At 41.0% G+C, this 26065-nt stretch overlaps 1 protein-coding gene across 7 annotated transcripts; it reads right to left on the bottom strand.

Moving 5' to 3' along the window:
• Positions 1-5170: 5170 nt before the first annotated feature.
• ST3GAL5 (ST3 beta-galactoside alpha-2,3-sialyltransferase 5) lies at positions 5171-26059 on the bottom strand. 7 transcript variants are annotated; one of them, XM_041485455.1, is made up of 7 exons: positions 25914-26059; positions 15052-15163; positions 13158-13272; positions 10918-11261; positions 9343-9529; positions 6915-7073; positions 5171-5740 (listed from the first exon to the last, which is right to left on the bottom strand). In XM_041485455.1, exons 1-7 carry the CDS (start codon positions 25990-25992, stop codon positions 5477-5479), a joined length of 1260 nt encoding a protein of 419 aa, XP_041341389.1. In that variant the 5' UTR covers positions 25993-26059; the 3' UTR covers positions 5171-5476. The 7 variants fall into 7 exon arrangements, with proteins under 7 accessions (XP_041341389.1, XP_041341473.1, XP_041341557.1 ...); XM_041485539.1 differs by having other exon boundaries at positions 13164-13272; XM_041485623.1 differs by having other exon boundaries at positions 15042-15163; positions 25914-26051.
• Between the last annotated feature and the right edge of the window lie 6 nt (positions 26060-26065).

Here is a 26065-nt window from a genome sequence, read left to right as displayed (position 1 = left end):
CTCCTCCTCACCATATCCCTTGTCCCCCCAAGTCCTTCTCTCAGGTTTCTCTGCTGCAGCCACTTGCCCAGCAGCCAATGCCTTCACACCATTTGAGTACAAAACTCCACTGCAGCTTCTCTATCTGCTCCACCAGCTCCTCATCCTTAACTCAGCCTAAGGCAGTGGGAAAGTAATTCCAGCTTCTGCAAAATGGGTTTGTTGAGGTTTTATCAGCTCAAATCAGGTAGGAAAAGGCTGGGAAAAGGGGGGAATTTGCAAATAGCAGTGTTTCTGCTTCCCTCCAGACTGGCTTATATGCTGAAGGCCCAAGCTAGGGCTCAAGACTTCCTTGAGCTACAGAATAATTATTTTAGCTATGCAGCAGGAACACAAAGATCACTGGGAAGGAAGTGTCTGATGTTCAGCACTGCCACAGCTGCTTGGATTTCCAATTTTTCTTTTTCAGAGAGATGACACCAGCTTGTGAAAAATGGGTTTTTCTGCAACTTGCCCACCACATTCTATCTGAGCCTTGGCAGCCCCTTCCAAGGAGCAGCTCCAGTGCCTGACCAGTGCCAAAGCCATCCCCTGCAAATGGAAATGCCTCCTTGCAAAGGCCAGGGCTCCTCGCTGCCCATGAGGAGGGAGCAGAAGTGGCTGCACTGAACAAGAAGCCTTTGTTCTCCTCTATGGCATATGCAGGATCTTGGGAAGAAGTTGGTTTTGGCCCAAGCACAGGAGAGGGAGGCTGTGAAAACAAATGATCAGGCAGATGACCCCAAAGGGAGGTAAACTAGATGTTCAGCCCTGCTCAACTCTGCAAGAGTCAGCAGCTTTAATTCCAGTTCACAGAACAGAAAACACAAATGTTGACAGGCATGAGAATTTCAGTCAAGATTCAGTAACAGGTGTGTTTGGGCTTTTTGTTAAACCACAAAGAGGTGATGCACAAGTGCCTGGACAAGGAGAAAAGGGTAAATCTGCTGGAAAAAGCGCCCGCCCACTTGAAAACCCAGTGCTGGCAATTCCTGGCTTTTCACATCCACATAAACCACAGGAGCAGTCACTGCAAAGCTGATTTAACTCCTGCTTTCTACCTTGACCATCAGAGCAGCTGTCATGTCCTTGAGAAAGTCAATCACATGTGATAGTTTAGACTGCAGCTTGTGAGGAACACACACTAGCAACCTCCCCAAAAGATCCCTTGTCATCATTCAAGGAAGGCATTTTATTGTACTCTTTTAAATTAAGGATTTTGTTGCTTTGAGCACACAGGTGGAATAAGCTGTATGGAGAGGAGCAAGGAATACAGGTAGAGCTGAAGCAGAAGGATTCCCTCATGGCAATGTACAGGTCCAAGACCAGCACAGAGTTACGAGCTACTGCAACTCCTTCCCAGGGAGTGGTGGGGAGGATTGTACAGCTACAGAATGTAGGAAGTTTTGCAGCAGCCCCCCATTTCGGCTGGGGACATGCTGAAGTGCAACACTCAATACCCATCTGTAATTCACATCACCTGTGGGACATGGGTGGGTGCTTCAGACCCTGCTCACAGGGTTGGTTTAGGAAAAATACAATGGTCACAGAGGCAGAGTAAGAAGGGGACTGTTTGTGACAAGAAAAACATCATTTGTGTAGCTAAAAAGACAATTAGAGACATAAGGCATTAGGGGCATTAGCCCCTAAGGGACTCTAGGGGTGGGCTGTTTATCTTCCAGCACCTCAGGAGGTGTGGGAAAACGCTCATTGCCAAATGGCTCAAAACTCTTTTGACCAGGATGTACACACATTTCATTAGAATCACAGAACAAGCTGAGTTGGAAAGGACGCCCAAGGAACATCCAGTCCAGCTCCTGGCCCTGCACAGCACCATCCCCAGGAGTCACAGCCTGTGCCCCAGAGCATTGTCCAAACACTCCCGGAGCTCTGCCAGGCTGCTGCTGTGAGCACTGCCCTGGGGAGCCTGTTCAGTGCCAGCCACCCTCGGGGGGAAGAACCTTTTCCTAAGCTGGTAAAATCAAACATTTGTACAAAACCCTGCTGCTGGCAGCCTGGAGGAAGCAAGGCACAGCATCACATCTGAGCTGGCCTTAACAAGGTGCTCTCCCTTCATCCTCCCTTGCCCAGGAAAGAGGACCAGACTCATGCTACACAGCTGCCTCCCCTGGTGCCCTCCCATTTCCTGCAGGAGTTCCAACTGCAGCACAAGAGCTGGAGCTATCCACACACATCCATGCAGAGAGGCTGAACTCTCTTCAGTTCCTTATCAGCATCTCAACAGTCCCCACGAGTTTAGTACCCACTTTTGATGCCAACTCATCACTGCAGTCACCCTTTTTGGCACTTCCCCACTCCACAGTCAGGCAGCTCTTCATGTCTCCTTGTGCAACTTCCTGCACAGGAACCATGAAAACATTCAGCACCAGAACAGATAAGGCATATCCCTGGCTGTGATAGCTCCTACAGAGAGTTACAAAAAGGGTTTCAATGCAGAACACATGGCTTTATCACAGCTCCCAAACTCTTTGGTGATTTTTTAACCAAACACTATTAAGGCCTATTTACAAAGGATGCAGATTCTTTGCAAAGCATAAATCTGTGAAACAGTAACAGAACTCAGAGAGCTTTGTTCTTATCTCACTTCCAGCGAGGCTGAGGCACAGATCAGAAGCTGCAGTGTTTACACCATTGTAGGAAACACACCCCTGATTTTAAGGCCAATGCTATAGCCCAGTCCAAAATATTCTCATCCACATTAACTTCAAAATCTTGGAAGCTCACAATTTGGTCAGTGTTGAGAGGGTTTCTCTCTTCCAAGCACCAGACAGATAATTCCAGTGACAGGCATTAAAAAGGCATAAATGAACAGAGAAAAAGTTACCAGCTACCATCTCCCCTGTTTTGGGGTATGTGGGGTTGCATCAAGACTTTCAACTGGATCAGCAAGACATGCAAAATCCTTAATAAAGGAGGGAGAACAAATAAACTGAGCGACAAATACATAAATAGAAAGTGGTTTCATCAGTTTATTGCCTTTTGCTGCCATTTCATGAGTGTTGAGTCTGCACAGACTACCATGGAGAACAAGGTTTTATCACAAGCCATAAAACAGGTAGGCAATCTAATCCTACATCCACACAATTTGCAAATTTGACAGTAAATACAGCATCTCCAAAAAGCTATTGACATTTACATTAATCAACTGATTATTTTTAAGTTGCTGAACAAAACAAAGTGGTGAGGGACCACGTGCTCAGACATACAGACTTCTGGTGTGTTGAAGACATCCTCCCAACACACACATTCTGAAATGTTCCAAAATTTCATTAATACTAAATGAAATTAAGTATTAATTAAGTATTCTGCTTCCAGTTTAAATACCAGGAGAAAATAGTTACCGCATTTTAATATATTAACTAAAGGACTATTTGTATAAAACTCTTCACACATGAAATATTTTTAAATTAAATAATATACTTAGAAAAAAAAAAAACAGACTAGAAATTTATTGCTAGTATAAAAATTAATGCTTTTCATGGAAGAGGAGGCGAGATTAATATTATTGCTATGAACACAGATAGTGCCAGAAACAAGAATTCCTGATTTTCAAATTTGTTCAGCCCCCACAACTGGCTTTGAAGGACCTATAGACATGTGGGACTTAGGAAAGATGAGGTGCACAACTTTCTTCAGTTATGCTTTATGACCTGATGTCCTTTTGTTGCCTCTCGGTATAACAGTGAGCATCAGTCTGCTGCTCCTGCATTCTAACATTATCATTCATTAGATCTGCTCTCCACGGAAGAAAACCCCAAAACACAGCCACTCTAATCTTGCATTTCCACATGAGTATTTTTAAAATTTAGAACTACAACTTCATTCATCTTTGTCCGTAACAAAAGAAAAGTGGGAACCTTCACCACTTGAAGAGTCCATGATTAATAGCAATGTTTCTAGGCCAACCTTTGATTGATTTGCTGACAAGCTTCCACTGCCAAAGGAAGCTTTTTTCTCATGCTGTAGATTGAGTAACACCACTCCTCAGTGCAAACAGTCAAACCTGATACTCTACTAATAACAAAAATATAAACATAAAAACTTGCTCACAGATCTGCACAGCCCAGTGCCTTTGCAGTGCACTTATTTCCACTCCCAAGAACATAAATCTATAGTTTTCTTTCTTATTTTTGTTTTTTAAATTTGCTGTTTTCAGCAGTTATCTACCTTGTTACTTGATTATGCTACTCTCTTAAAGTGATTTTCTTCTTAACTTATACACTCACCCAATTACTGACTCGGGGAAGACCAACACTCTACCTCTCCAATTAAATAGTCAATACTGGACTTCACGCTACTCTCTTAAAGTGATTTTCTTCTTAACTTATACACTCACCCAATTACTGACTTGGGGAAGACCAACAACTCTACCTCTCCAATTAAATAATCAATACTGGACTTCACAAGAGTTATCAGCATTGCAAACTATTAAGGTGACAATATCTATAATTAATTACTTAAGGATCATAAAATTAACCAGTGGAAATTATAATCTAGTAATAGATTTTAGAATTGCTAAATGATTGATACAAACTACTGTTTTATAGAACCAGATATTCTCAAGTCTCAAATATAAATAATCTTTTTATAAGGGGCAGAATTTGTATTAATGCCACTTCTTTAATTGGGGTAGCTGAACTCTGCTGCAAATCATCTAGTTAGAAACTTTTAGGCAGATCTTCAGGAATGGAAATGACAAATGACCTGGTTTGGGTTAAAGCCTCCTCCTGGCTAAATCCTCTTCTAGAGTGCCCTGGACCCAAACGTGCTTCACAAAGCAGGATTCTAACCCAAAACATTAATACATCAATGGTTTTAATATCAATCATGAACATCAAAGTACTTACTACTCAGTTGTTGCCACAACAATTCTTTTTCCTTCAACTCCACTCCTACGTTTGTCCTTCACCCCCTCAAAATGTATTAGCAAAAGAATATAAATATTTGAGGAGTAAATGCAATGCTCAAGTTCAAGACATGCAAGACTTGAGAAGCATATGCCTTTCTTTTCATGGCATGCATGAAAAGGAGTCAAGATACCAAGAACTGGATCAACAAAGACAGCAGATCAGGGAAAAATAACTCTTGCACTTTCTGTTAGACAATTCAGGCCAGCCACGTGTGTTCCATATACATTTGAAAACAAAAAACCTGCTTTTATTTGACAACTTAAAATATTAAATACTTTAAATGGATGTCTTTCAACTCCAAGTTGAATTGACAAGATATTTACACAGCTATTCACAGAAATGTGCAAAGTAAATTCTCACAGGAAAATTAATTTAAAAGTCTGACAACTTGAACGGGACATTAAAAAAGGCAGCAGGGATCCCACGTCCATTTCATGTACACTTTAAAGAACTAAAGAGAAGGAAAGGGTTGATCCAGCTGAACCTCTGGAAATGTAACAAATCCTATCCATGCTGCAAGAAGGTCACTAGCTGTCTTTGCTGCAGAATTCACAGTGTATCCCTCCAGTGAGGTCTTTGACAACTTTTTCTTTGATGAGTTTTTGCAGGAATCTTGTTTCACTTGTCACATTGTGCATAGTTTGTTCTTTCATGGCAGCCATGCAGAGGTTGTTGTAATAGTGCAAAGGTGTGCTGGGCTGATCCAGGTCATATCCAAATCCTGCTAAGCTCACTTCATCACAAAGATGTGTGGCCAGAACAACTGCTGTGACCCCAATTGTAGGTACATTCTAAAAAGGGAGAAAAGTGAAATTTTCTCAGTTCAAACATATTGTCCTTTACCAGGTTTATAAACACTTTACAAAATTTAACTACTTTGTCTATTCCCTCTCCTCATTTAAAACTGAAATCAATTATAACTACAACTAAAAATCAATTCAATGATCAAGTAAAACTAAAAATTCCAGGGCAAAATACCAATACAATTTAAGTATTTGGCTTTTGGCTGTCAACATTTTTTTTTTCTTGTGAAGGCAAGATGCCCTATTCACTGTATAGCTAAACTGCAAGTGATCCTTCACTTCAAACAGTCAAACAAACCCTGACAGAAAGCTAAACTTCACATTTCTTGATGTATTCTTATTCAAGTCTTGAGCAACAACAGGCTCTCTAACAGCATTCTTCACAATATGACTTTTCAGTGAATTACCTGTGAAAGAGGCAATTATACTACAGTACCATTAAGATACTCAGCTTGGTATTTTATGTTATTTTGATAAATAAATGTGAGAAGATCCTTCAAATATTTGTGCACTAATCTTAAGTGCTTTTACATTTTGGTAAAAAGATGGTGGTTAGTCAGTTTTTTTTTGTAGTTCAAGAAAACTAGTGACACTCAATTTCTCAAACATGCAACTAAAGTAACAAAAATGTATAATTAAACCAGGCAATTCATCACTCTGTACCACTGCTGGAGCAAAGGACGTGGAGGGAGGAAATGCCCATCAGCTGCTACTGAGCATTCTCTGGCATACACAGCAATTCCAGCAGCTGGAAGGCTGCTTCACACTGGCCTGGTTTCCAGGCTCTCTCTGCTTTCCCTGCAGCTGGAGACATCTGGCTACAGCTGATGGCTGGTTTAGCTTAACAGGGCTGTTTTTAACAGGCTTAACATACATCAAATGCATGTTTTTAAACACTGGAATGAGTTTATGTCTCACTGCATCTGAATGCCATTTCATGTCAGCATACCCAGGCAAAATACCTCATCTAAAAAGGTCAGCTGAAATCTTACTTTGATTTTGCACCAGAAAAGAATCTTTTGAAAGCACATTAATTTCCCTATTAACTTAGAGCAGGTCTGAGACTGCATAGAGAAAGTAAAAAGCCCAAAACTTTTTTCAGTTTCTTATTTTATTTACCTTGTATTTTACTGTCTCCTTTTGGTGAAAGGAAACTTCTTACCTTATCCCAACCCCAGAATTTTGATCGAGGCTCAGGGAACTGTAAAATGTCCAAAGCTGTCTCTTTGATAATGACTGGATTCAGAATCCGAAACTGCTTTGATGTGAAAGGAATTTTCTCAGCAACCTCCTTCCAAAAGAAGAGTCGCACCCACAGAGGCTAAGAGAAATAAAAAATCTAGTTCAGAGGGAAACTCTGCGACAAACACAGCATACACATTACAGAATTCACCAGTGACCCTGAAAACTGTTTAGGAAACAGTTTACAGCTAAGGTGGTTTGGAAATATCACTGTACAGATCAAATGATTGACCCAAAAGAGGAAAAACCTTCAAAGTATGAGGAATTGTAGAGAAGACAGCAGAGGGAATAGTTGCTTATTCTGAATATTTGACTGCACTTTGTGTTATCAGTCAACATATTCACCAGCACCCATGGGTTCTTCAGGCTACCCCAGCACAGCTGAGCAGCCAACAGTATTTAAAGAAATGGGGAAGGGAAGCAGTTTCCCACAAACATTAACCAGGCATTCTGAAGCAAGCACCAGACTTAAAGCAATTGTGCTCAAGCTCTGAAGTGTTGTTGTTTGACAGCATCCACCTAGTGATAAATGCAACCCTTCAGAAGAGGATTTACACAGGACTCAGAAACCCAGACTGATCTCATGCCACTGCAGTCAGATGCCTGTTAATGGAAGAAGAAATATTACATCACACTAATTCTGCAAGTCTTTCCATGAAATGGGCAACATTAAGCAAATTATAAACTGATACAGCTCCAACATAGACCTGTATTTTTTAGAATAGGCTTTAAGAGGCAACAGCTTGAACTGATCAAACACAGGTTGCAGTGCTCCCATTTTCCCAACCATGCTCTGGGTCAGTTTACTTCAGTGCCAGTGCCTGCACAGAGAGCTGAGCCAACCGACAGCTGAGTATTTGAAAGAAGTAGGGTTGCAGCTCACAGAACTACCAAAGTTAGACGGGGCCTCTGGTGATCACAAGGTCCAACTCCCATGGCCCAAGCAGACACCTCGAGCCAGGTGCTCAGGACCATGTCTAGATGATTTTAAGAAAGATGTCCATGGATATTCAACCTGACAAGTTCCCTCTTCTCCTATCACTGGCACCACCGAAAAGAGGCTGGTTCCATCCTCTTGGCATCCTACCCTCAGATATTTATGTACATTAAGATCCCCCCCAAGCCTTTTCTTCTCCAGGTTAAACACTCCCAGCTCTATCAGTCTTTCCTCATGGTAGAGATGCTCCAGTCTGTCAACATGATAATTTATGAAAATCCCTTTGCCAGGATTTTTTCTCCTGAGAAGCTGAAAAGCCTCAGAGGAAAAGAAAAACAATAATTATCTGCTGCTGTGGAACGCAACAGGTGCATCTTGGATTGGTCCATGGAGTTGTTTCTACTTAATGACCAACCATGATCCAGCTGTGTGGACTCTGAGAGTCACAGGTTTTTATTATTCATTCCATTCCTTTCTAGCTTTCTGATGGATCCTTTCTCTCTATTCTTTTATGTATACTTTTAGTATAGCATTTTAATATAATATAATATCATATCATAATATAATAAATCAGCCTTCTGAAATATGGAGTCAAGATTTTAATCTCTTCCCTCGTCCTGGGGACCCTCGAACACAACCACACCAGTCCCTTAAGCATCTTCCTGACTCTTCAGTGTAGTAGTAGACAGTCATGGTCAAGATTAAACACAACTTCCATATTGTAGAAATCACAGGATTAAGAAAGGAATTTGGAGTACCTAAACTAGCAGAGATCAAATTGTTAAAAGATTTGACAGGCTGCCTTCTAAATCTCTGTCAGTAATTTTTACTTGCTGAAATTATCTGCCTGCAGATTAAAAGAGGTGGAAGCCACCAATTCACATTAATTTGGAAACATCAGACCCTTGGGAATCTCAGCTCCTTAGGCATGTCAGCACTTCTGTAAATGTTTAGTGAAAAATAAGCAACCTCATAATTTAGGAACCTTAGACAAATGTTCGATTACACATTAATTCCATGTAAGCCCATTGTAGCAGTACAGACTTGAGCTGCTAAAAAATGGACTAGCATTCAGAAATCTTCCCATTTCTATTTTGGGCTCTGCAGACTTGTTCAAGTCACTTAAACCAAATGTGAAAAGAATTCCACTTCAGCAAACACTCAGTATGTCACGTAGCCTGGTGCAAACCACCAATATCTCCACAAAAGTCAAGTCTTATTGTCAGCATGGGGCTTCAACACAAATGCTGGTCCAACTGTAACTAGGAGACAGAGCTAAAAAAAAACCCACAAGGTTATATAAAAGATCCTCAGCACGATAAGCCAGGAAGTAACAGATCAATCAGCTTCTTTAAGCATTAGAAAACAAAACAAAAAAAATACAGGTACGTGAGACTGTCACATTACATACCAAGGTTTCATTTTTTACCATGGCTTGAAGCCAGTTGAAATCAACTCCTTTAAACAGGACAGCCACAAACAAGCTTGCAGGAGGATACTCGTGCTCAGAAAGGGGGGCTCCTTCGGGGTAAGTCATGCGTATTGTTGTTTTGTTACCAACGTGATCCGTGTAGCCTTGCACTGGTGCATCATTTAACCTGGGGAAAAGAAACCCACAGCGGAGGGGTACTAAATAAACAGGTTACAATCTCATTAAATATCAGACACTAAGCAAAAACTTGTTATTAGACCCATAGATTTTTAACAGAACAGGCTATGGTGTTTTCTCACAGCCCCCATGTTCTTGCCTCATTCACTCTTCCAGCCCTTTTATCTTTGGGAGGAAGCCAATTCTATTTCTAGATTAAATGGCACAAATGCAGAACTTAGGAAAGAAATGCTTGAAGAGTAAAGTGACTTAACACACCATTGCAGAACTTCATATCTCTTGCTTTGCTTAAAAGAGCCTTAGAAGTGGAAGAGGAAGAAAACACACAGAAAGTTGCCTGTGTTATCCTTTTCATACATGTATCTTTATATACACACACACACACAAGTATTCCACACAAAAAATCATTCAAATTATCCCTCCAATGCAATGTAATGCATCCTGTGGGTTTGTATTATTTCCAGCTCACCAAAAACTTCAGATGCTGACACATTGCTGACAAGAATGGCATCATCTCCCTCCATGAGTTCTGCAGAATAGCTCCAGTCCTGCAAACTTTTCTACATCAACAGAAAAATCACCTTCATCCTGCCATCCCTAATTTTAGAGGACAGCTAATGCAAGTTCTCTGCTCCTCCACCTGCTAACAAAGTTTATTTACCTTTAAATAAGGGCTATTGATTCAATGAAATATTTCCTTTCAATGGAAACTGCAAGCCTCAGTTTACAAAATAAGTTGAGAAAATGCTGGTATTAATTTTATTTGTGACTTTACATTATTCAAAACAAGGTGGTTCAAACTGTAATGTTCAGAAGGCACAAATACAGAGCACGTAATTCAGGTGTCAGAGATCATGGCAATCACAGAAAACAGTCACTGACCTTGTAAAGATAAGTGAAGATAAGTGTGCTATAAAGTGGGTAAGCAAACTGTGTACTGAAACACCAATTAATTTTTATTGTGTTTGAAATACCTGTCATAAAAAAAACTTTCAAATAAGCATCCAAACAAGCCATGGGGAAAAAAGCAGAGGTGAGTCCTTAAGTCCTGAAGTTTAAGATTTGAAAGCTTTAAAATAAACTCAGTAATGTCTACTTGTCTATGATGTCACTAGTTTCTATGTAGTTTCTGCCCATGTGATTTTTGTACCTGAAGTCCACAAATAATTACTCTGAATTCCTTTCCTGTAAACATGACAGTTTATTTTGCTCCTAAGACTTCCAATTCCACCAAGTCCCAAGAAAATTTCATAAAAGCACTTTCAGAAACAGTGTTATTCCTTGAATCAATGTTAGAGATTATTTCCCCTTAAAAAACAATGCTGGCTCATAAAGTAATGAAGAAGTAGTTGGGGTCCTTAAATGGAAAGGACATACCTTATAACAATATCAAACTGATTCAATAAGTGACCCAGCTCTGATCCATGAAGAATTCCACCACTGCCAACAACAACACAGCGCTTACACTGCTTTGGCTTCAAATCTTCTGGTAAATCATGCTCAGGTAAGAGTTCAAGGAGATCTTTAAGTTTATCAGAGAACTTGTGAAATCCAAATGGAGGTTCATATTTAAATAAAGCTTCATCTTCATTCATATTTTTCCTTACAAAGGGAGATATGTCCATGCTGTATTTCTCTGCAAACAACTTCTTCATCTCATTCTTTGCATAAGAAGGTCGGCACTGCTCCTGCAGCGCGGCGCTGGCAAATTGCTGTGCCCTCTGAAACAAAACACACAGGATTCAGCCAGGAAAGGCAGCTGCAGAAATGCACAAAGTCCTCAAAATGTGGGCCACCAGCTGACCACCAACAGTTTAGCAAACACAGGGGTTATAAAGAAAGCTTCAGTGTGGAAGTACAACAATTTGGAAGCATTTACTCAGATGTAGATATGAGTCAGTGCACGGTGAAAACCTGCAGAGGAATTCCTCTCCACTCAATCACTTAAATCTAGACCTGAGGTTTTCTAAAGAATATATTAGGCCAGTAGAAGTGCTAAGTGAAAATGAGCTGTTTGTACCACCATTTGCAACACCAAATAAAAAAAAATCCAGACATACTTCTACCTGTCTAATTTAGCAGCAAGTGGAATTCCACTCTGCTCAACTGCATGACCTGAGTTCTGCTGTGAGATTCCACCAGAGACACATCCATTGGGTAAAAGTTCTGTGCAACAGCAGCTGGACTCACTTACTCATCAGAATGAAGCAACACTTCTTCCATAAATGTTGCTAAAGTGCTAATGACTAAAACATGACTTTAAAAGGAATGCCAGGTGGGGGTGTTATGGGCCTTCTCTCAAAGACTGGTCACCAAAATAAGAGACTACAGTTCTATATTGCACAAAAGATTAAAGTGACAGATAAAACTACACATGGATCCATCTCATAATAAAAACAAAACACTATTAGTGCACAGTTTTAGAAATCTGTAGTGGCAAGCTGGTATCTGATGTAAAAAGAGGAACAGCAAAGGTTCCTTCACTGTAATTAAAAAAACCCCATGAGCAAACACAGGAGTCAAAGACACAAGATTCAAATCAACTGCTAATTTAGTTCTCCTCTACTGTTAAGGAACAATAGTGTATATCTGAAGGAGCAGGGAGAGAAATTCTGCTGCTGGTTTTTTGGGTTTTTTTCCTAACCAAGATTAACCTACAGAACTTCCTCTACCACCATTATGAAGGTTTCTGCACAAACACCACACTGGGAAAAGCATGACTGAACAACTTCACAATGTACTTTTTGAGACAGCCAATAAATACAGTCCATCAAGCCTTCAGGTTTGCTTGGTTTACTGTGTTTGTTCTTCAGAATCAGGAATGTTATTGAAAAAATAAATAAGTCAAATGAGGAAAAAGGGGAGGCAAAGAGGCTCAGAAGGGGAAAGATATGCACTGAAGATGATGGCAAGTGGGGGAGGATGCACATGCATTAAGGCTAAGATTAGACTGTCTTAAGACAAGGTTTCTGCTAGAAGTTGCCTTTTAGCATCTAGACATTCAAAGACAGAAATTAACAGCCCTAAGCCAGCTAAGTGCTGTTATAAAGTGCAAAAGGCTTTCATGGTGTCTGTTACACCTCTTTGAAAGCTGCATGCAAAACTGTAGCTAAAGTAAGTAGCTGCTACCTTGAATGAAAAAATGAAATAATAACTGCACCCTCCTGGATATTTTCCTGTGATTCCAAAAACATCTGAGCAACTACAAGGCAAAGCAAACTGGGAAACTGGCTTAGGTGAAAAAAAAAAAAAGTCCTTTTGGTTTAATATATTCGTTTTGGGTGATTTTAATGTGTGACTTTCCATTTACACCAATCTTCTGATCACCAGTGTCATCTGCACTGACAAAATGGGATGATGACACATCCATTTCAAATTTTAAAGTCACAGTTATCTAATTTTACCCCTAAAACCTCAGTTTCTCTGTGTGGTTCTGTTGTCATTTTACAAGAAAAAAAACCAGAATGTTTACAGCATGGGATGAAGCAAAATACACTTCTGCTCAGTAGACAATTCCAGCATTTTAGTTCTTTGTTGTAGAGCCCCGTAAATCTTATATTGTCAATTAATTACTTTTTTTTTAAGCCAAATGAAAGAAAAGGCCAAAAAATACCAACCCTTACACGATCGAGGTCCACATATGGCAATTTTGTTCTGTCACATTCCTCAGGGTCAAGATGTAATTTGAGGATATAAAGGAAGCACCCTCCAACCACAAACAGTGCAAGAATTCTAAAAACAAACAGGACAGTGAGGAGTAGAAGAGAAAAACAAAAAAAAGCTTTTTTCTGATGTTCAATCAACTATTAAATCAATATTTTTAAGCAAATTTAAGACAGTTGAACTTTATGTGAATACTTCCATTTGAATAAAAAAAAAAAACCCTTTTGCTTTGTTCACTTCAAGTCTTATATAACTCTTCAAAGTTATCTGCACAAAAGTATGAACACATAGATGCCTGCATAAGCAAAATGCCTGCCTCATATACTTTATATGTATCTCTGATGCACAAAAGTATGAACACATAGATGCCTGCATAAGGAAAATGCCTGCCTCATATACTTTAAATGTATCTCTGAGTCAAACAGTTCTCCTCACATAATGAAACTAAGAGTGACTTTTTTCTTCTTTAAAAGTCTTATCTTAGAAAACATATTTCCATGCAAGCTGAAAAAAAGGCTGGAACTTCAAATGTCATGATTTTGGGCCAATGGCCACCACTGAAACAAAACTTTCAACTCACTGGCAGACCAGAATGCAGAACTCAGATGGTCAGGCTGAAAAGCCTTATTTGCTTATACCCCCAAAACATGCAGCAGAAAAAGTGCAACCAACTTTAAAATTGAAGAACATAAGACTATTCATATTTTTAATCTACTAATTTCTCATTCCTAAAGAAAATCACTGTTGATATGCAGAAAGTCACTTAGCTCATTTCATGTTTAAACCCATCTGAGGAATATTTACATCATTATTTGGTTAAAGCTGTGGTTCTTGCTCAAGTATGTAGTTTGAGCTTTCTTATTGATTTTCATTTCCTATTGTTTCCTAAGGACTGGACGTTTGTTTAAATGTCTTTAAAAAATGTTCAAGTTATTAAGTGCCCAATGCTTCTTGAAACTCTTTCAGATGAAGTTAGTAGAGATTTCCAATTTTTTTTAAAAAAGCTTGTACTATGTGAACTAAGAGATGCAATCCCAGCACTCAGTGTGCAGTACAGGCTACAAACAAGGTGACCACTGGAAAAGCAGGACTGTCCTCACATCTCAATTAAATTACATTTTCCACTGATAGGTGATCTAAGAGCTTCATCAGCATGTTAGGCAGCAGCCCCTGGAGATGAGCCAACAGGCAGAAAGCAGGAGACTCATACCTGACAAATGAGGCTGGTTTTCCTCCAGGACTTTATCAAGTATCCCCAGATTCAACTGGGGTTGCACCATTCAGGTTATATCCACCTGTGTATGCAGCAGTTTGTCTTTGGGTTTTTTAGCTTTAAGACCTAAAAATTCATCTGGCATTGCACTAGTGAACATTTTAGGTATAAAATGGTCCTGGATCTATATGTGCACACACCCATTAATTCTAATTTGATGTCAAGCTATAAACAATGGAGTAAGGTTTTTGATGTAGCATTGCAGAAGTCTTCATAACAAAATAACTACATGAAAACACCTCCCCAGGATACCCACTCAACATCCACTGGCCTTCCATTTCCTCAGTTACCAGACTGTACAGAAGTCTCAGCATTGTCATTTATCTGCATATAAAAAAGATTGGAAATACTTGTGAGTGGATCTCACTTTGGCTTTGGAAGACAGGTACTACAAGTTATCCCGGCCTCCACAAAATGTTTTCAGTATCCCACAGAAAGCTGTGTGCTCAACCCTCCATTTACAGCCTGTGGCAATCCCATGCCTTGATTTCTGCATCTATTTTGCAGTTGCCCAGGCTGGGGGTAGAACAACTGTCCTCTTTGTAGCTGTGACAATGACACTTACTTGCGAGTACCTTTTAAAAACCAGCTTGGTCTTCTCATCTTCACGTGCAGCCACCTTACACCATTGCACAGGAGGTGAATGATCACTTTTCAGCTTCACAGAGTTATTGTCACTCAGCATTGCTGTAAAAAAAGAAAGAAAAAGTGATCATGACTTTTGCTGAATTGAAGAAAAGTTCACAGGACACTCAAGGAGTGACAACTTTGTTTCCCAGAGAACAGTGTGATTCTTAGTTATGGTGCCAGGAATACTGAATTGTTCCTGAGAACTCACTCATTTCAGCTGCATCACCAAAACATGATTCTAAAAATGTTGCTAGGTCTTTGCATGGTTCATAAGCCTGAAGTCTAACAATTGCCAATTACATCAGTTTCTGTCAAGCACTTTTGTTTTATCTGATCAAACAATCTAAAGAATATGCTCAGGATATTCAGGATCCCTGACTCAACATCAAATCCCTGTGCTATGCCCCCCACTAGGTTTCAAGTATGGTCTCAGCATACAAAACTCATACAAGCCATCCTCAAAACAGGAGCCCATGTTTCAAATCATCTCCCCGATTTCCCCAAAGCCAAACAAACATATCTCATCATCACTGCTCTGAATCTACCACTGACCTCTTCAGCAGCCCCAACAACATGGCCAGCAACATCAACAGCAGGCTCCAGACAGGTGTGGAGGGAGTTTCTTCCTGGCACACTGCAGGACCAGGAGGCTGCCAGCACCAGTGAAGCACAGTACAGCTCCCTGCACTGAGCATGGGATAACCCAGCAGGACAGCACAGTGCTCCCTCACAGATGGGCAGGGCACTGATCCTTAGCTGACAAGAAGCAATCTTGCTGCTCCCACAATTCCAATCAGCACACTCCAATATTCATTTTGGGAAGAAAAATGCAGGCTGGCATATCCCAGACTGCTGCCAGTAACCAAAGATGTGAGAATGGAATCCCCAGGAAGAGCCCACCTGTATGAGCCTTCTGGTTTTCCCAGGGAGAAGGAACACAGCCAAGGGTTTTTCCTGTCCTGTCCACACAAAGCAGCACTCCCTTTGATCAGCCAGCCATGGAAAGGTGCAGCCTGCTCCTTTACAGGGGAGGATTTCAGCCCTGCTCCTTCCTTTGATCTCAGTGCTTGACCCTCTCTGCTCTCCACTGCAAAGGTGTTCACCTCTTCTGTTCTCCTGCCAAGAGTTGTCACAAGAACTTCTAAAAAAGAGCAAGACTAAGGGAAGACTTTTCTCTAGGGATAACCTTCCTCATTCTCTTTTCCACCTCTTTTTATTGCTTATGGTGCTATGAACCATTTGAACCAGCCTGTACTACCACTTGAAAACACTGCTTGGTTGGACAAACAACTGATGTTCTTAAACACCAGGATGAAGGAGCTGAGGAGACAGAAGTACCCCCTCCAGATATCAATCCAGCCCACTGCAGTTTCAAGGGTATCTAATTCAGAAGATGACTCAAAGTCAGTCTCTTTGCAGAGGGAGAAATTATTACTGATAATCACAGCAGAAGGTCAAATGCCAAAAAACCCTGTGAGGGTGGGACAAGGAAAGAGAAAGATCAACCATAGCATCTGAAGCCCTTTGAAGAGCAGGCAACAGTCAGGTCATGCTTTCAAGGTCACATGCAAATGATTACAACCCACAAAAGAGAGCAAGGCAGGAAAACCCTAATGGTTTTTGCCAGCAGGAAACTTGACCACTTACCTCAAACACATGTAACTTGGTTATTATGGCATCACTAAGAACCTCAAATTCCCCACCTGACTATTTACTAATTGCATAGACTCTGAGCTGTCACACCCATCTGCAGGCCTTTGGTACAGCCCCTTTGAGATATGGAATAAAATCTGGAGTCACTACCATCATGGTTTTCTTGAAAAAGAGTAAATTGAAATTTAAGGGGTAAGTTACATCCCCCAGTCCCCCAGAATTCTAGCAGTTAAGCTGGAAATCAAATCTGCTGTACACACAACCTGTCAGGACACCAGGACACAGGACAAAACAGCAGGTCACAGGGAACCTATGAAGCCTTAATAGCTCCTCATTTTCTCAGAGCAACACCTCATCATTACTGGCTGCATCTACACCCTGAATAAAACCAGCACTGGGGTGTAAAACTGGGTGTTGACACCACCATCCCAGTCATCCACATCAGTTTCCTCTCAGCTACTATTGGCAGCAAATAATTCAAGTTCACATGGGTAAAGATGTAAAAAAATTTGTTACAAGGACCATACCCCAGGGCCAGTTATGGATCACCAACTTGAACTGCTCTGCCTTGAGATGTTCAGTGCCAACCCAGCAGGACTGGTACTGTCAGTTTTACAACACACATCCTTCCTGCCACACTAGACAGAGAAGTCAACTCAGCAGCTCTCCTCCAGTACCTGGACACTAACACAGCTTAGAGGTGACAGCTATCCACAGAGACACTGTCAGGATGCACAGGGAGCAGCCCCCGTTCATGGAGCAAGATCACACCGGCACACAACAGGAGCTGTGATCAGAGGATGGTGCAGAGTGAACACAGCCTGCAGACCACATGGAAGCTCCAGGACTGCTCCACACAGAACAGAGAGGACATTCCATCAGATCACCTCAGAGGAGACTGCCTCACACCAGCACAAACAAGAGGCACTCAGCACTGTTTGCGAAAGGGATGGGATCACTCACCACCACCGATGGCTCACGGCAGGGACGTGAGCACTGAAAGCTGCTACAGCACAAAACAAGGCAGCAATTACATCTGCCAGCCCCACAGATCTCCTCAAACACAGCTGGGAAGAAGCATAAAATGGAACCTTTTTAAAAATGAAAAAGCAGGAAACATGCTTCACCTATTTTCACTAGAGCACAATGCAGGTATTAATTCCTTCTCAGGTAAACATAAAGAGGTAACTTGATCACAGTCCATAGGCACCTAGGTGAGAATGGATTTTGCACAAAAGAATCAGTCAAACTTGGTATCAGCCTGCAAGAGATCTAAAAGACGCAGAAGGAACTGAAGAGGTGGAGGGTGATGAACACAGAAGGAAGTCAAACAGGAATGCAAGACTGCAATAAGCTAGTGCTATCAGAAAATGATCCCTGCCTCTGAGCAAAATAAATTCCAGTTGCTCCCTGCTTCATTCATCCTGGATGTGCAAAAAGAAACAATGAAACAGAGAATTTAATTCATCACCTCAACACATCCTTGCCAAGTCCAACCCTTAGTATGTACAATGATATTTTTTTTTTGTTATATAAACAAGTAAGTGACAATGTCAGTTCTCATTTCCTTTGTAACGGTTTACTTCAGTTTGACTTTTGTCAGTCATGATCATCACAGATGATTCCTTTCTCAAACAAGTCAATATATATAGACCAACACGTAAGCCAAAATGCAGCCATCCAGCACAGCAATTTTTTTTAATTATTCAGGGTTGGATCCTGCACCCTTATTCAAGTCAATGAGCCCTTTCACTGGCTGGAATGGTGCAAGAGTGCCCAAAAGAGCAAGGTGGCAGGAACAAGCACCTTAGAGCGCACCTTTCCCACAGTCTTCCTTTGTCTGCACAGAGAACCAGAGCAGCCAAGATCCCAGGAGGACCAAAGAGATGTTGCACACAAAGACCATTAGATTCTTTCAGGAAGGTGCCCTGCTACTGTTGTTTTGAGAGCCATAAATGCAAATGTCTCAATTTGTGCACAAAACACAGCTCAGTAGTGTTGTGGTGTTAGGACCACATTTTGTATTGACATTTCTATAGTTACTCATTGTGGTGTAATTAGTGAGGACTCAAGGGATTTAAATTTGTTTCATCTACTGAACTTAAGTGATCTGTGCAAAGCTGCTACTAAGGCTAAATTGTCCATTAATACAATATACTCCAAAGTTTTTTGTGGTGTTATTCTTTTCACCATGATTTACTTTTGTCTCATTGTTTTTCTTATGCAGACAATATTTCCACACTTGGAGTATTTCAGAAGCAATTGGTTTAAGCTTTCAGGAAGTCTTCTCCTGTGGGAATGCTAAAAGCTAAAAAGCAGCCTTTATCAAGTTGTACATAACCACTGCCACACCCTGGAAAATGCATTTCAGCACCTGGATTTACCCAAAGACAAAGCCCAGGTCTCTCAGCAGGCACGGGGACAGGAGCAGACAGCCTGCACATGAGTGCAGGATGATGCACACACCTGCATCCTCACCGCGCTCCCACCAAGCCCCCAAAACCACAACCCCACACAGGTGATGCCCCCACTTAAACTTTCCCCTCTCACAGCACCACCAGAAGCAGTGGGAACACCCAGCTTTACCAGTCAGTCAATAGCAAGGTCTTGCTGCACAAAGCATCCTTTGAAGTTCGTGTAACAAGATGAAGAAGCTTGCAAGGCAAAGCCCGCAGAAAATGAAACCCAAAAGTCACACTTATGTAAAGGAATTACAAATCATGAATAGTGGGGCTCCTGCAGGCATTGAAACAGAAACTAAAATTAATGCAAAAATACCCAAAAGCCACATGCTCAATTCATGCCTCCTCCCCTAAATCAGAGACACATAAATGACATTAACATATTTCTGAAATCAGTAAAGGATAAGACAAAAGCCACTTTGTTTTAAGCAACATGTGTTTCAAAAGAGAAGCACAAAGTTTTAAAGCAGAGAAGGTGTTTTTACACAAAAAAACTTGAGCAAGGCACTTTTTATTGAGATGTGGTTATTGTTCAGTAATGAATTCTGTATAAATTTCCTGTTCTGTGGCTTTTAAACAAGATTAAAAAAAAATCCCACAGCTATACCACAAAACTTCATGCAAGAAGTTAGACAAGAATACTTGAGAAAACTTAAACTAAGTACACATTGATTTTGGACACATTTGGAGAAAACAAATGGCAAAAAACTGACAATTCCAACAATAATGTCTGTGACTACTTGCAAGAGTTAGGCCCATGAAAAGATTACACATTTCAATGAAAAGATTACACATTTCAATCTATCCTCATTATTGACCAAATAGACAAGTTATTAATTTTAATTAAGGTTTTCAAAATTGATAAAATATTTTAAGAGAATGTTATTAATTTATGTCAAAACATGAAAAACAGTTTGGCGACATTTACAGTCAGGATTGATTTTGTTTGCTTCTGCAGTACTGAAATCCACAGCAATCAAAATGTAAGGGCTGAGACATTAAAAAAGGGAATGAATGACTAATTAGGTGGCAGATTTTTGGTTTATGCTTCAAAGCCAGTCACTAAGCAGAGATTCTCAGATGACACCTAAGAATATGAAAAATTTAGAATTCTTCATCTTTTGCTCTACTTTAAGATCATCATTACAAAATTGGTTCAAAAATCAGTATAAAACTCTCCCAATTCCTTCCTACATCCATCCCACAATCTGTTCAATTCTCTTTAATTGCCAAACCAGTCTTGATTCAGGGAATTTTGATTCAGGATTCTTGTCAATGAATACAACTGCTAATCATCAAATCTAATATTGGAAAGAACAAAATAACTGAAGAGTAAACACTGTCTCTTACCAGCTTACCTAGTGTGGCATGGGAGGCCCACAAATCCTCCAAGGTTTCCCTTCGCAGGGGCTCTCCCTATCAAAGCATGACAACTTCAGATCCTTCCCATGCTTTTAAACATCATCACCTCTTCACTGGAAACAATAAATCATAAACAAGAAATTTCACAAATAACCTCTACCTGTTTACATAAAACACGATAGACAAATCTTCTTAAACCAACAGCGGACCAAGTCTCATCCCAATAACAGTTAGGTGGGAAAATGGTACTGCAAAGACAAAAATGCTGAAGCCAAGGAGAGTTACTTGTGCACCCCACTGAACACAAAGGACTCCACAGCTACAAGTGTGGTACAGTTAAACTGCTGCCTTACAACTGCAATCCAAGGTATTTTTATCCATCCAAAACACAAAGTACTTCTTCATACAAAAACAATTTGGAAACATATTCTCTCGTGGCATGAAAAATTTGTTATTACAAAACAACCAATCTGGAAAATAAAAGAACTTCCTCTAGCAAGAGGCACTCCAGAAACTGCAGTGTAGTAAAAGACTTCCTGGCTTTCATGGAAACACAGGATCATTCAGTTCCAACTCCCTGCCATGGGCAGGGACACCTTCCACTGTCCCAGGTTGTTCCAAACCCCTTCCAACCTGGCCTTGGACACCTCCAGGGATGGAGCAGCCACAGCTTCTCTGGGAAAGCTGTTCCAGAGCCTCACCACCCTCACAGTGTTAATACTTCTTCCTAATATCCAGTCTAAACCTGCCCTCTGTCAGTTTGAAGTCATTCCCACTTGCCCTGTCCCTCTGTGCCCTTGTCAAAAGACCAGGTCATGTCCAGGCTCTCATCCACCAGCACCCACAAGTCCTTCTCTTCAGGGCTAATCTCAATCCATTCTCTGCTCAGCCTGGATTTGTGCTTGGGCTTGCCCTGGCACAGGACCTCGATGGACTTCATGAGGTTAACTTTTCAATGACTTCTGCAGAAGTGAATCCAAATTTTTCAGCTGAATTTTAAACACAGGTTTAAGAGATCAGGAAAGCTAACAACCTGCCACATGTTGAAATTGGATTTAAAATCTATAAAAGGAAAGTAAACAGCCTTTCATCAGGATGGCCCCATTTACTCATATTGACAAAATACTCAGGAAAGAAGAACAACAGACAAGTTATCCCAAAGGAACCGTGTCTGATTGGAAAATCTCCTTTTATGACACAAAGAATGCTGAAATACCTTCTTAAAGGATTTTTTGTTCAATGGCGCATGACAAAAATCCTTTAAAATCACCAGCGTGAGGAAAAATTCCAGTGATATTAATGATCCAAGGGAGACTTACTAGGAACATGCTAAAGCATGAGAGACTTGTGTCATGATTTGTAGCAATATATTCACTCTTGGATGTTTATCTTCAAATAATTTCCTGATCACCATCCTACCACTTCCTATCACAAGACATAATGAGACAGCATCCAGGGAGCTGTGGCAGATTAGGGACTGACATCTTCTCACCACAGGAAAAACGTGAAGCTAAATTTAAAAATTAGAGACTTCTGCCAATTATTTCTTCATCTATCACTACACAAATCCCACAGTAAAGTTCGCACTTGAACATTTAGACACTTGAGAAACTTTACTTGAATATTATCTGCGTAGTGCCTATTACTATTGAATGAAAAAAGCATTTGGCATCTGCTTTAATGAACAGAGTCAGTTGTTTTGGTTAATTGAAGACTACATCTGTGATAGCAGAAAAAAAGTTTAGCCTATAATATGGTTATAAGCAGCTACAACATACATCTTACAAAATCAACTTCGGCCAGAAAGGCCTTTTTATCAGACAATAAAAATTTAAAACAATGCTGTCTGTATGATCTGCACTTCACGTGGTAACATCCGTCTCCTCAGAAAATGAGAACTTATTACTGAACCCTATTTGTGTGGACATAATTGGTAAAAACTGAAACAAGGAGCAAATGAGAATTTCAGAACAGTTGACAGAAACTCTCAAAGGCACAACAGGATGACAGGTGAAAATTATTTTTCCTGGAGCTAGGAATATCACAAAACAACCTTACTGTCCTAGAGGCATGATGATTTTTCTATCCTTGCCTTGTGACACTCTACTTGTGTTTTCTTCTAATTGTTTAATGGGTCACTCCTACACCCTTTTTGCAACATCAACCAGCAACTCATAAAGTCATTAACAACCTTACATAATTGTGTCTACTTGAGCACTCTTTTCCTTTAGGAAGGATACACATAGTTAGGCTACAATTTGCTGTTAACCTTGGGTCATCCAGACAGGACATCAAAAGAAATGGTTTCAGCTCAAATACAGTCCAATTATCAGCTTAACTACAGATACTCAGAGTGTAACACCATCACTTCCTCTCAGCATCAGTCTCAGGAAGCTTTTTGGAGATTAGCAGTACAAAATAATCAAAACAGTCCTGCTAAAATAATAATATAGGGAAAGAACTCCTACTAAGGTTCTAAATGACAGCTCAATGTTGAAAACAGGAATATTCTCTTAATTTCACATCTCTTCTCTTGTCAAACTTTGCAGGCTTTTTTCTGAAACCTCCTTCAGGTGCTCTCAAGTAAGTAACAGAAAAAAACCCATAAATAAAACATAAACACAACAAACATCAAGATGTGCTTCAACACTTAAGAGGGCTGCTGATGCTTTGTGACAGACAAAAGCAACATCTGAATATGGATTTTCTTCTGATTCACAAATGAACCACAGAAAGCCAGTGTCCCAGCCAAGCAGCAAGAAATGGGTAACTTAAAATATTGCTGTTGTGAACAGAATGCTATTAAAAATTTAAGTTTATTTCTTACAAGGGAAGCTTTTAGACCCTCCTGTCCCTTTTCCTTTTGGAGCAAATCCCAGTTTTCCCTTCCATGCTACTGGTGCAAGAAACAGTGGCCTGCCTGCTGTGGATGTTCAGAGCCTGATGTCAGCCACCCCTCAGCATGTGCTGGAGCCCACAGGCACACACAGTGTACGAGCTGCAGTGAGCAGGCAGGTGCTACCCAAAATTCCCCCTCTGCACATCTCCCCTTCCTCATCCTCCTCCCCAGGCCCACAGATGCACACTTGAGGAAGCACTGCAGAGGAAGAGCCACACCAGCCAGGAAGGGAGGAAGAAAGCACAGTGCACCAGGACAGACATCACCTGCTGCGAGCTCATCCTGCAGAAGTGGAAGAGATTTCTGAGCTCCTGCAAGGAAGCCAAAACAAATTAGGTCTTTTCCCTTACATGGGAAGTTTGAGGGAAAAAAATCTTTCCTAAAAGAAATGGCCTGAAAAGGCAGGGCATAGCATTAATCTTTACTGGACTAAGGAAACAGCAGACTTACACAGCCAAGATGTTTCATATGACATCTGAATTATGCAGCAGAATAGCATCAAAAAACTGGTGGTTATGAAACAATGTCAATAGTACAGCAGCATTTTTATCACACTATTATCTAACATTCCAAGACATGATAGTAAAATCACACTTGAGCTTACAGAAGCTACAGAGGAGATGCCAAAAGCCTCCCATAAAGAGAAGGTAAAAAATAAAATTGCAATACAGCAAAAAACATTGTTGTAAACTATTTCAATGCTTAAGTTCTGAACGTAAGACTTCAGGACCTAACAGGCTGCAGAGAGTGCTGATGGGATGGGTAAAGCAAGAGCCTCTCCCAAGGAGAACAGAGAGCTTGGCTTGTCCAGCTTTGCAAAACAAGAATTGATAGTTTGTCCTTAGATACACCAAACATGTAAACACCAAAGCCAAAACCAAACCTTTCAAACAAAACCATAATGTTAGCACACAGGAAAAGGTGGGCATAAACAAAGAGGGACCACGGGCAAAAGATTCCTGAGCAGCAAAGGAATAGCCTTGCCCTAGGAGTAATGGAAAATAATGGACTACAAATATTTTAAGGAAGTCTTTAATAATTTATGAATGACATTATCAGTGAGAGCTGCTTGTGACAGGGAAGACTCCTCCATGATCCTGAAGTTCTATGTCCAGTTGGTTTTGAAGCACTGGATGTGCCTGCTGGGGATGCTTTAACTTGTTCTGTTACAGCAAGTTTCGTTCAGACTCACGAGGAATTTGAAAATTCCACCATGACAAGTTTGAATCATTGTCTGAGTCTTTTTCAGTTACTTAGCCTTTACTATACCTCAGGAACTACTGAAGTCTTCCAGGGCCTCTTAATCTAAACAAACAACCTGCCCACCAAATGCTTCAACTCTGCAGTAGTCTTGGCATGTGTCACATCTGATGTATGCAAAGCAAACAAAATTGAACATTTTTAGCCCATTCTCCTCAGTAAAAGGAAGTTTCTGCTACCACACTTTGTCTTCCTACATCCTGCTCCTAACTGCCTGTCAATCATTTGGCCAATTTGCTGGAACTCTACGGAAGGAAGGATGCTAAACCTCAAAAAGCTGCAGGAAACCAGAGGAGGGATGAGCTCATTTCTCATCATCCCCACGGAAGCAGACAATGCGCCAAAACGCTTTTGTGCCCTAACTCTCCAGCTGCATTTTGACCTCTTAAAAGAAATTCCCTGAGTTGGCTAGCAGAGCGCCTGGGAGACAGCTCAAGGTTTCCTGCTGCATGATCCAGAAGGGAGATAGCAACCTCACCGCAGCATAACAGATGGAACAACACGGTCTGCATGGAAAACACCCCCTCTACACTGAATCTGCATAGTCCCACTGTAAGCTGCAGTTTAAAAAGATGCATCCACTCCAGAAGCATAAAAGAGCACTTATCTCAATGAGATCCTTTAGAGAAATAATGAATATACATCTTTATCTGCCCTTTTCCCCAGAATGACACAAAGCCAGTCATTTTCCACCGCAAAGCTGTTTGCATCCAGCAATTTAAGGAACATTTCCTAATCATTTCCCTAACTAAAGAGAGCCGCAAAATAAACATCCCTCCTCCAGCAGCCTTACAGTTTGATCTTACCTACTGAAACAGATAAAATAGATACAAAACAAATTTCAGCACAAAGGTGGGGGGACAAGAGAACTCTTTTTAGTGAGTAGCGCTGAAGCAAACAGAAAGGTTTTGGCAGTAACAGCAGAAGCCGTATCTGGTTTGAATTCACATCACTCCAAGCATGAAAAGACAGAATCCCTCACAAAACGCCCATCGGAACCCGCAGAGAAGCAGAAGCCTATAAATTTTATTCCAGAAGAACAACTCCAGCTAACACATCCTCTCCCTCCAGCCCAAGGCAGACACGACTTCCACCGCCCATCTCCTCCAGAGATCGCAGCCCCCACCTCTCCATCCCCGCTGTTCCCTGCCTGGAAGGGAAAGACTGAGACCTGGAAGCTCCGGCGCTGGCGGTGGGGCACATCCTGCCGACTGCTCCAGCCCAAGCCCGCAGGCCCCGCGCCGCCGCATCGGCCTGGGCCGGCGCTGTCCCCGGCGCTGTCCCCGCTGCAGTGCCCGCGGTGCCGCGGGCGGTGCGGGCGGC

This window comes from Pyrgilauda ruficollis, unplaced genomic scaffold (genome assembly GCF_017590135.1).
Source record: "Pyrgilauda ruficollis isolate IOZ18807 unplaced genomic scaffold, ASM1759013v1 scaffold1, whole genome shotgun sequence".
NCBI lineage: Eukaryota > Metazoa > Chordata > Aves > Passeriformes > Passeridae > Pyrgilauda > Pyrgilauda ruficollis.
Note: the sequence above shows the minus strand (reverse complement) of the source record. Positions and strands in the feature narration are given on the sequence as shown.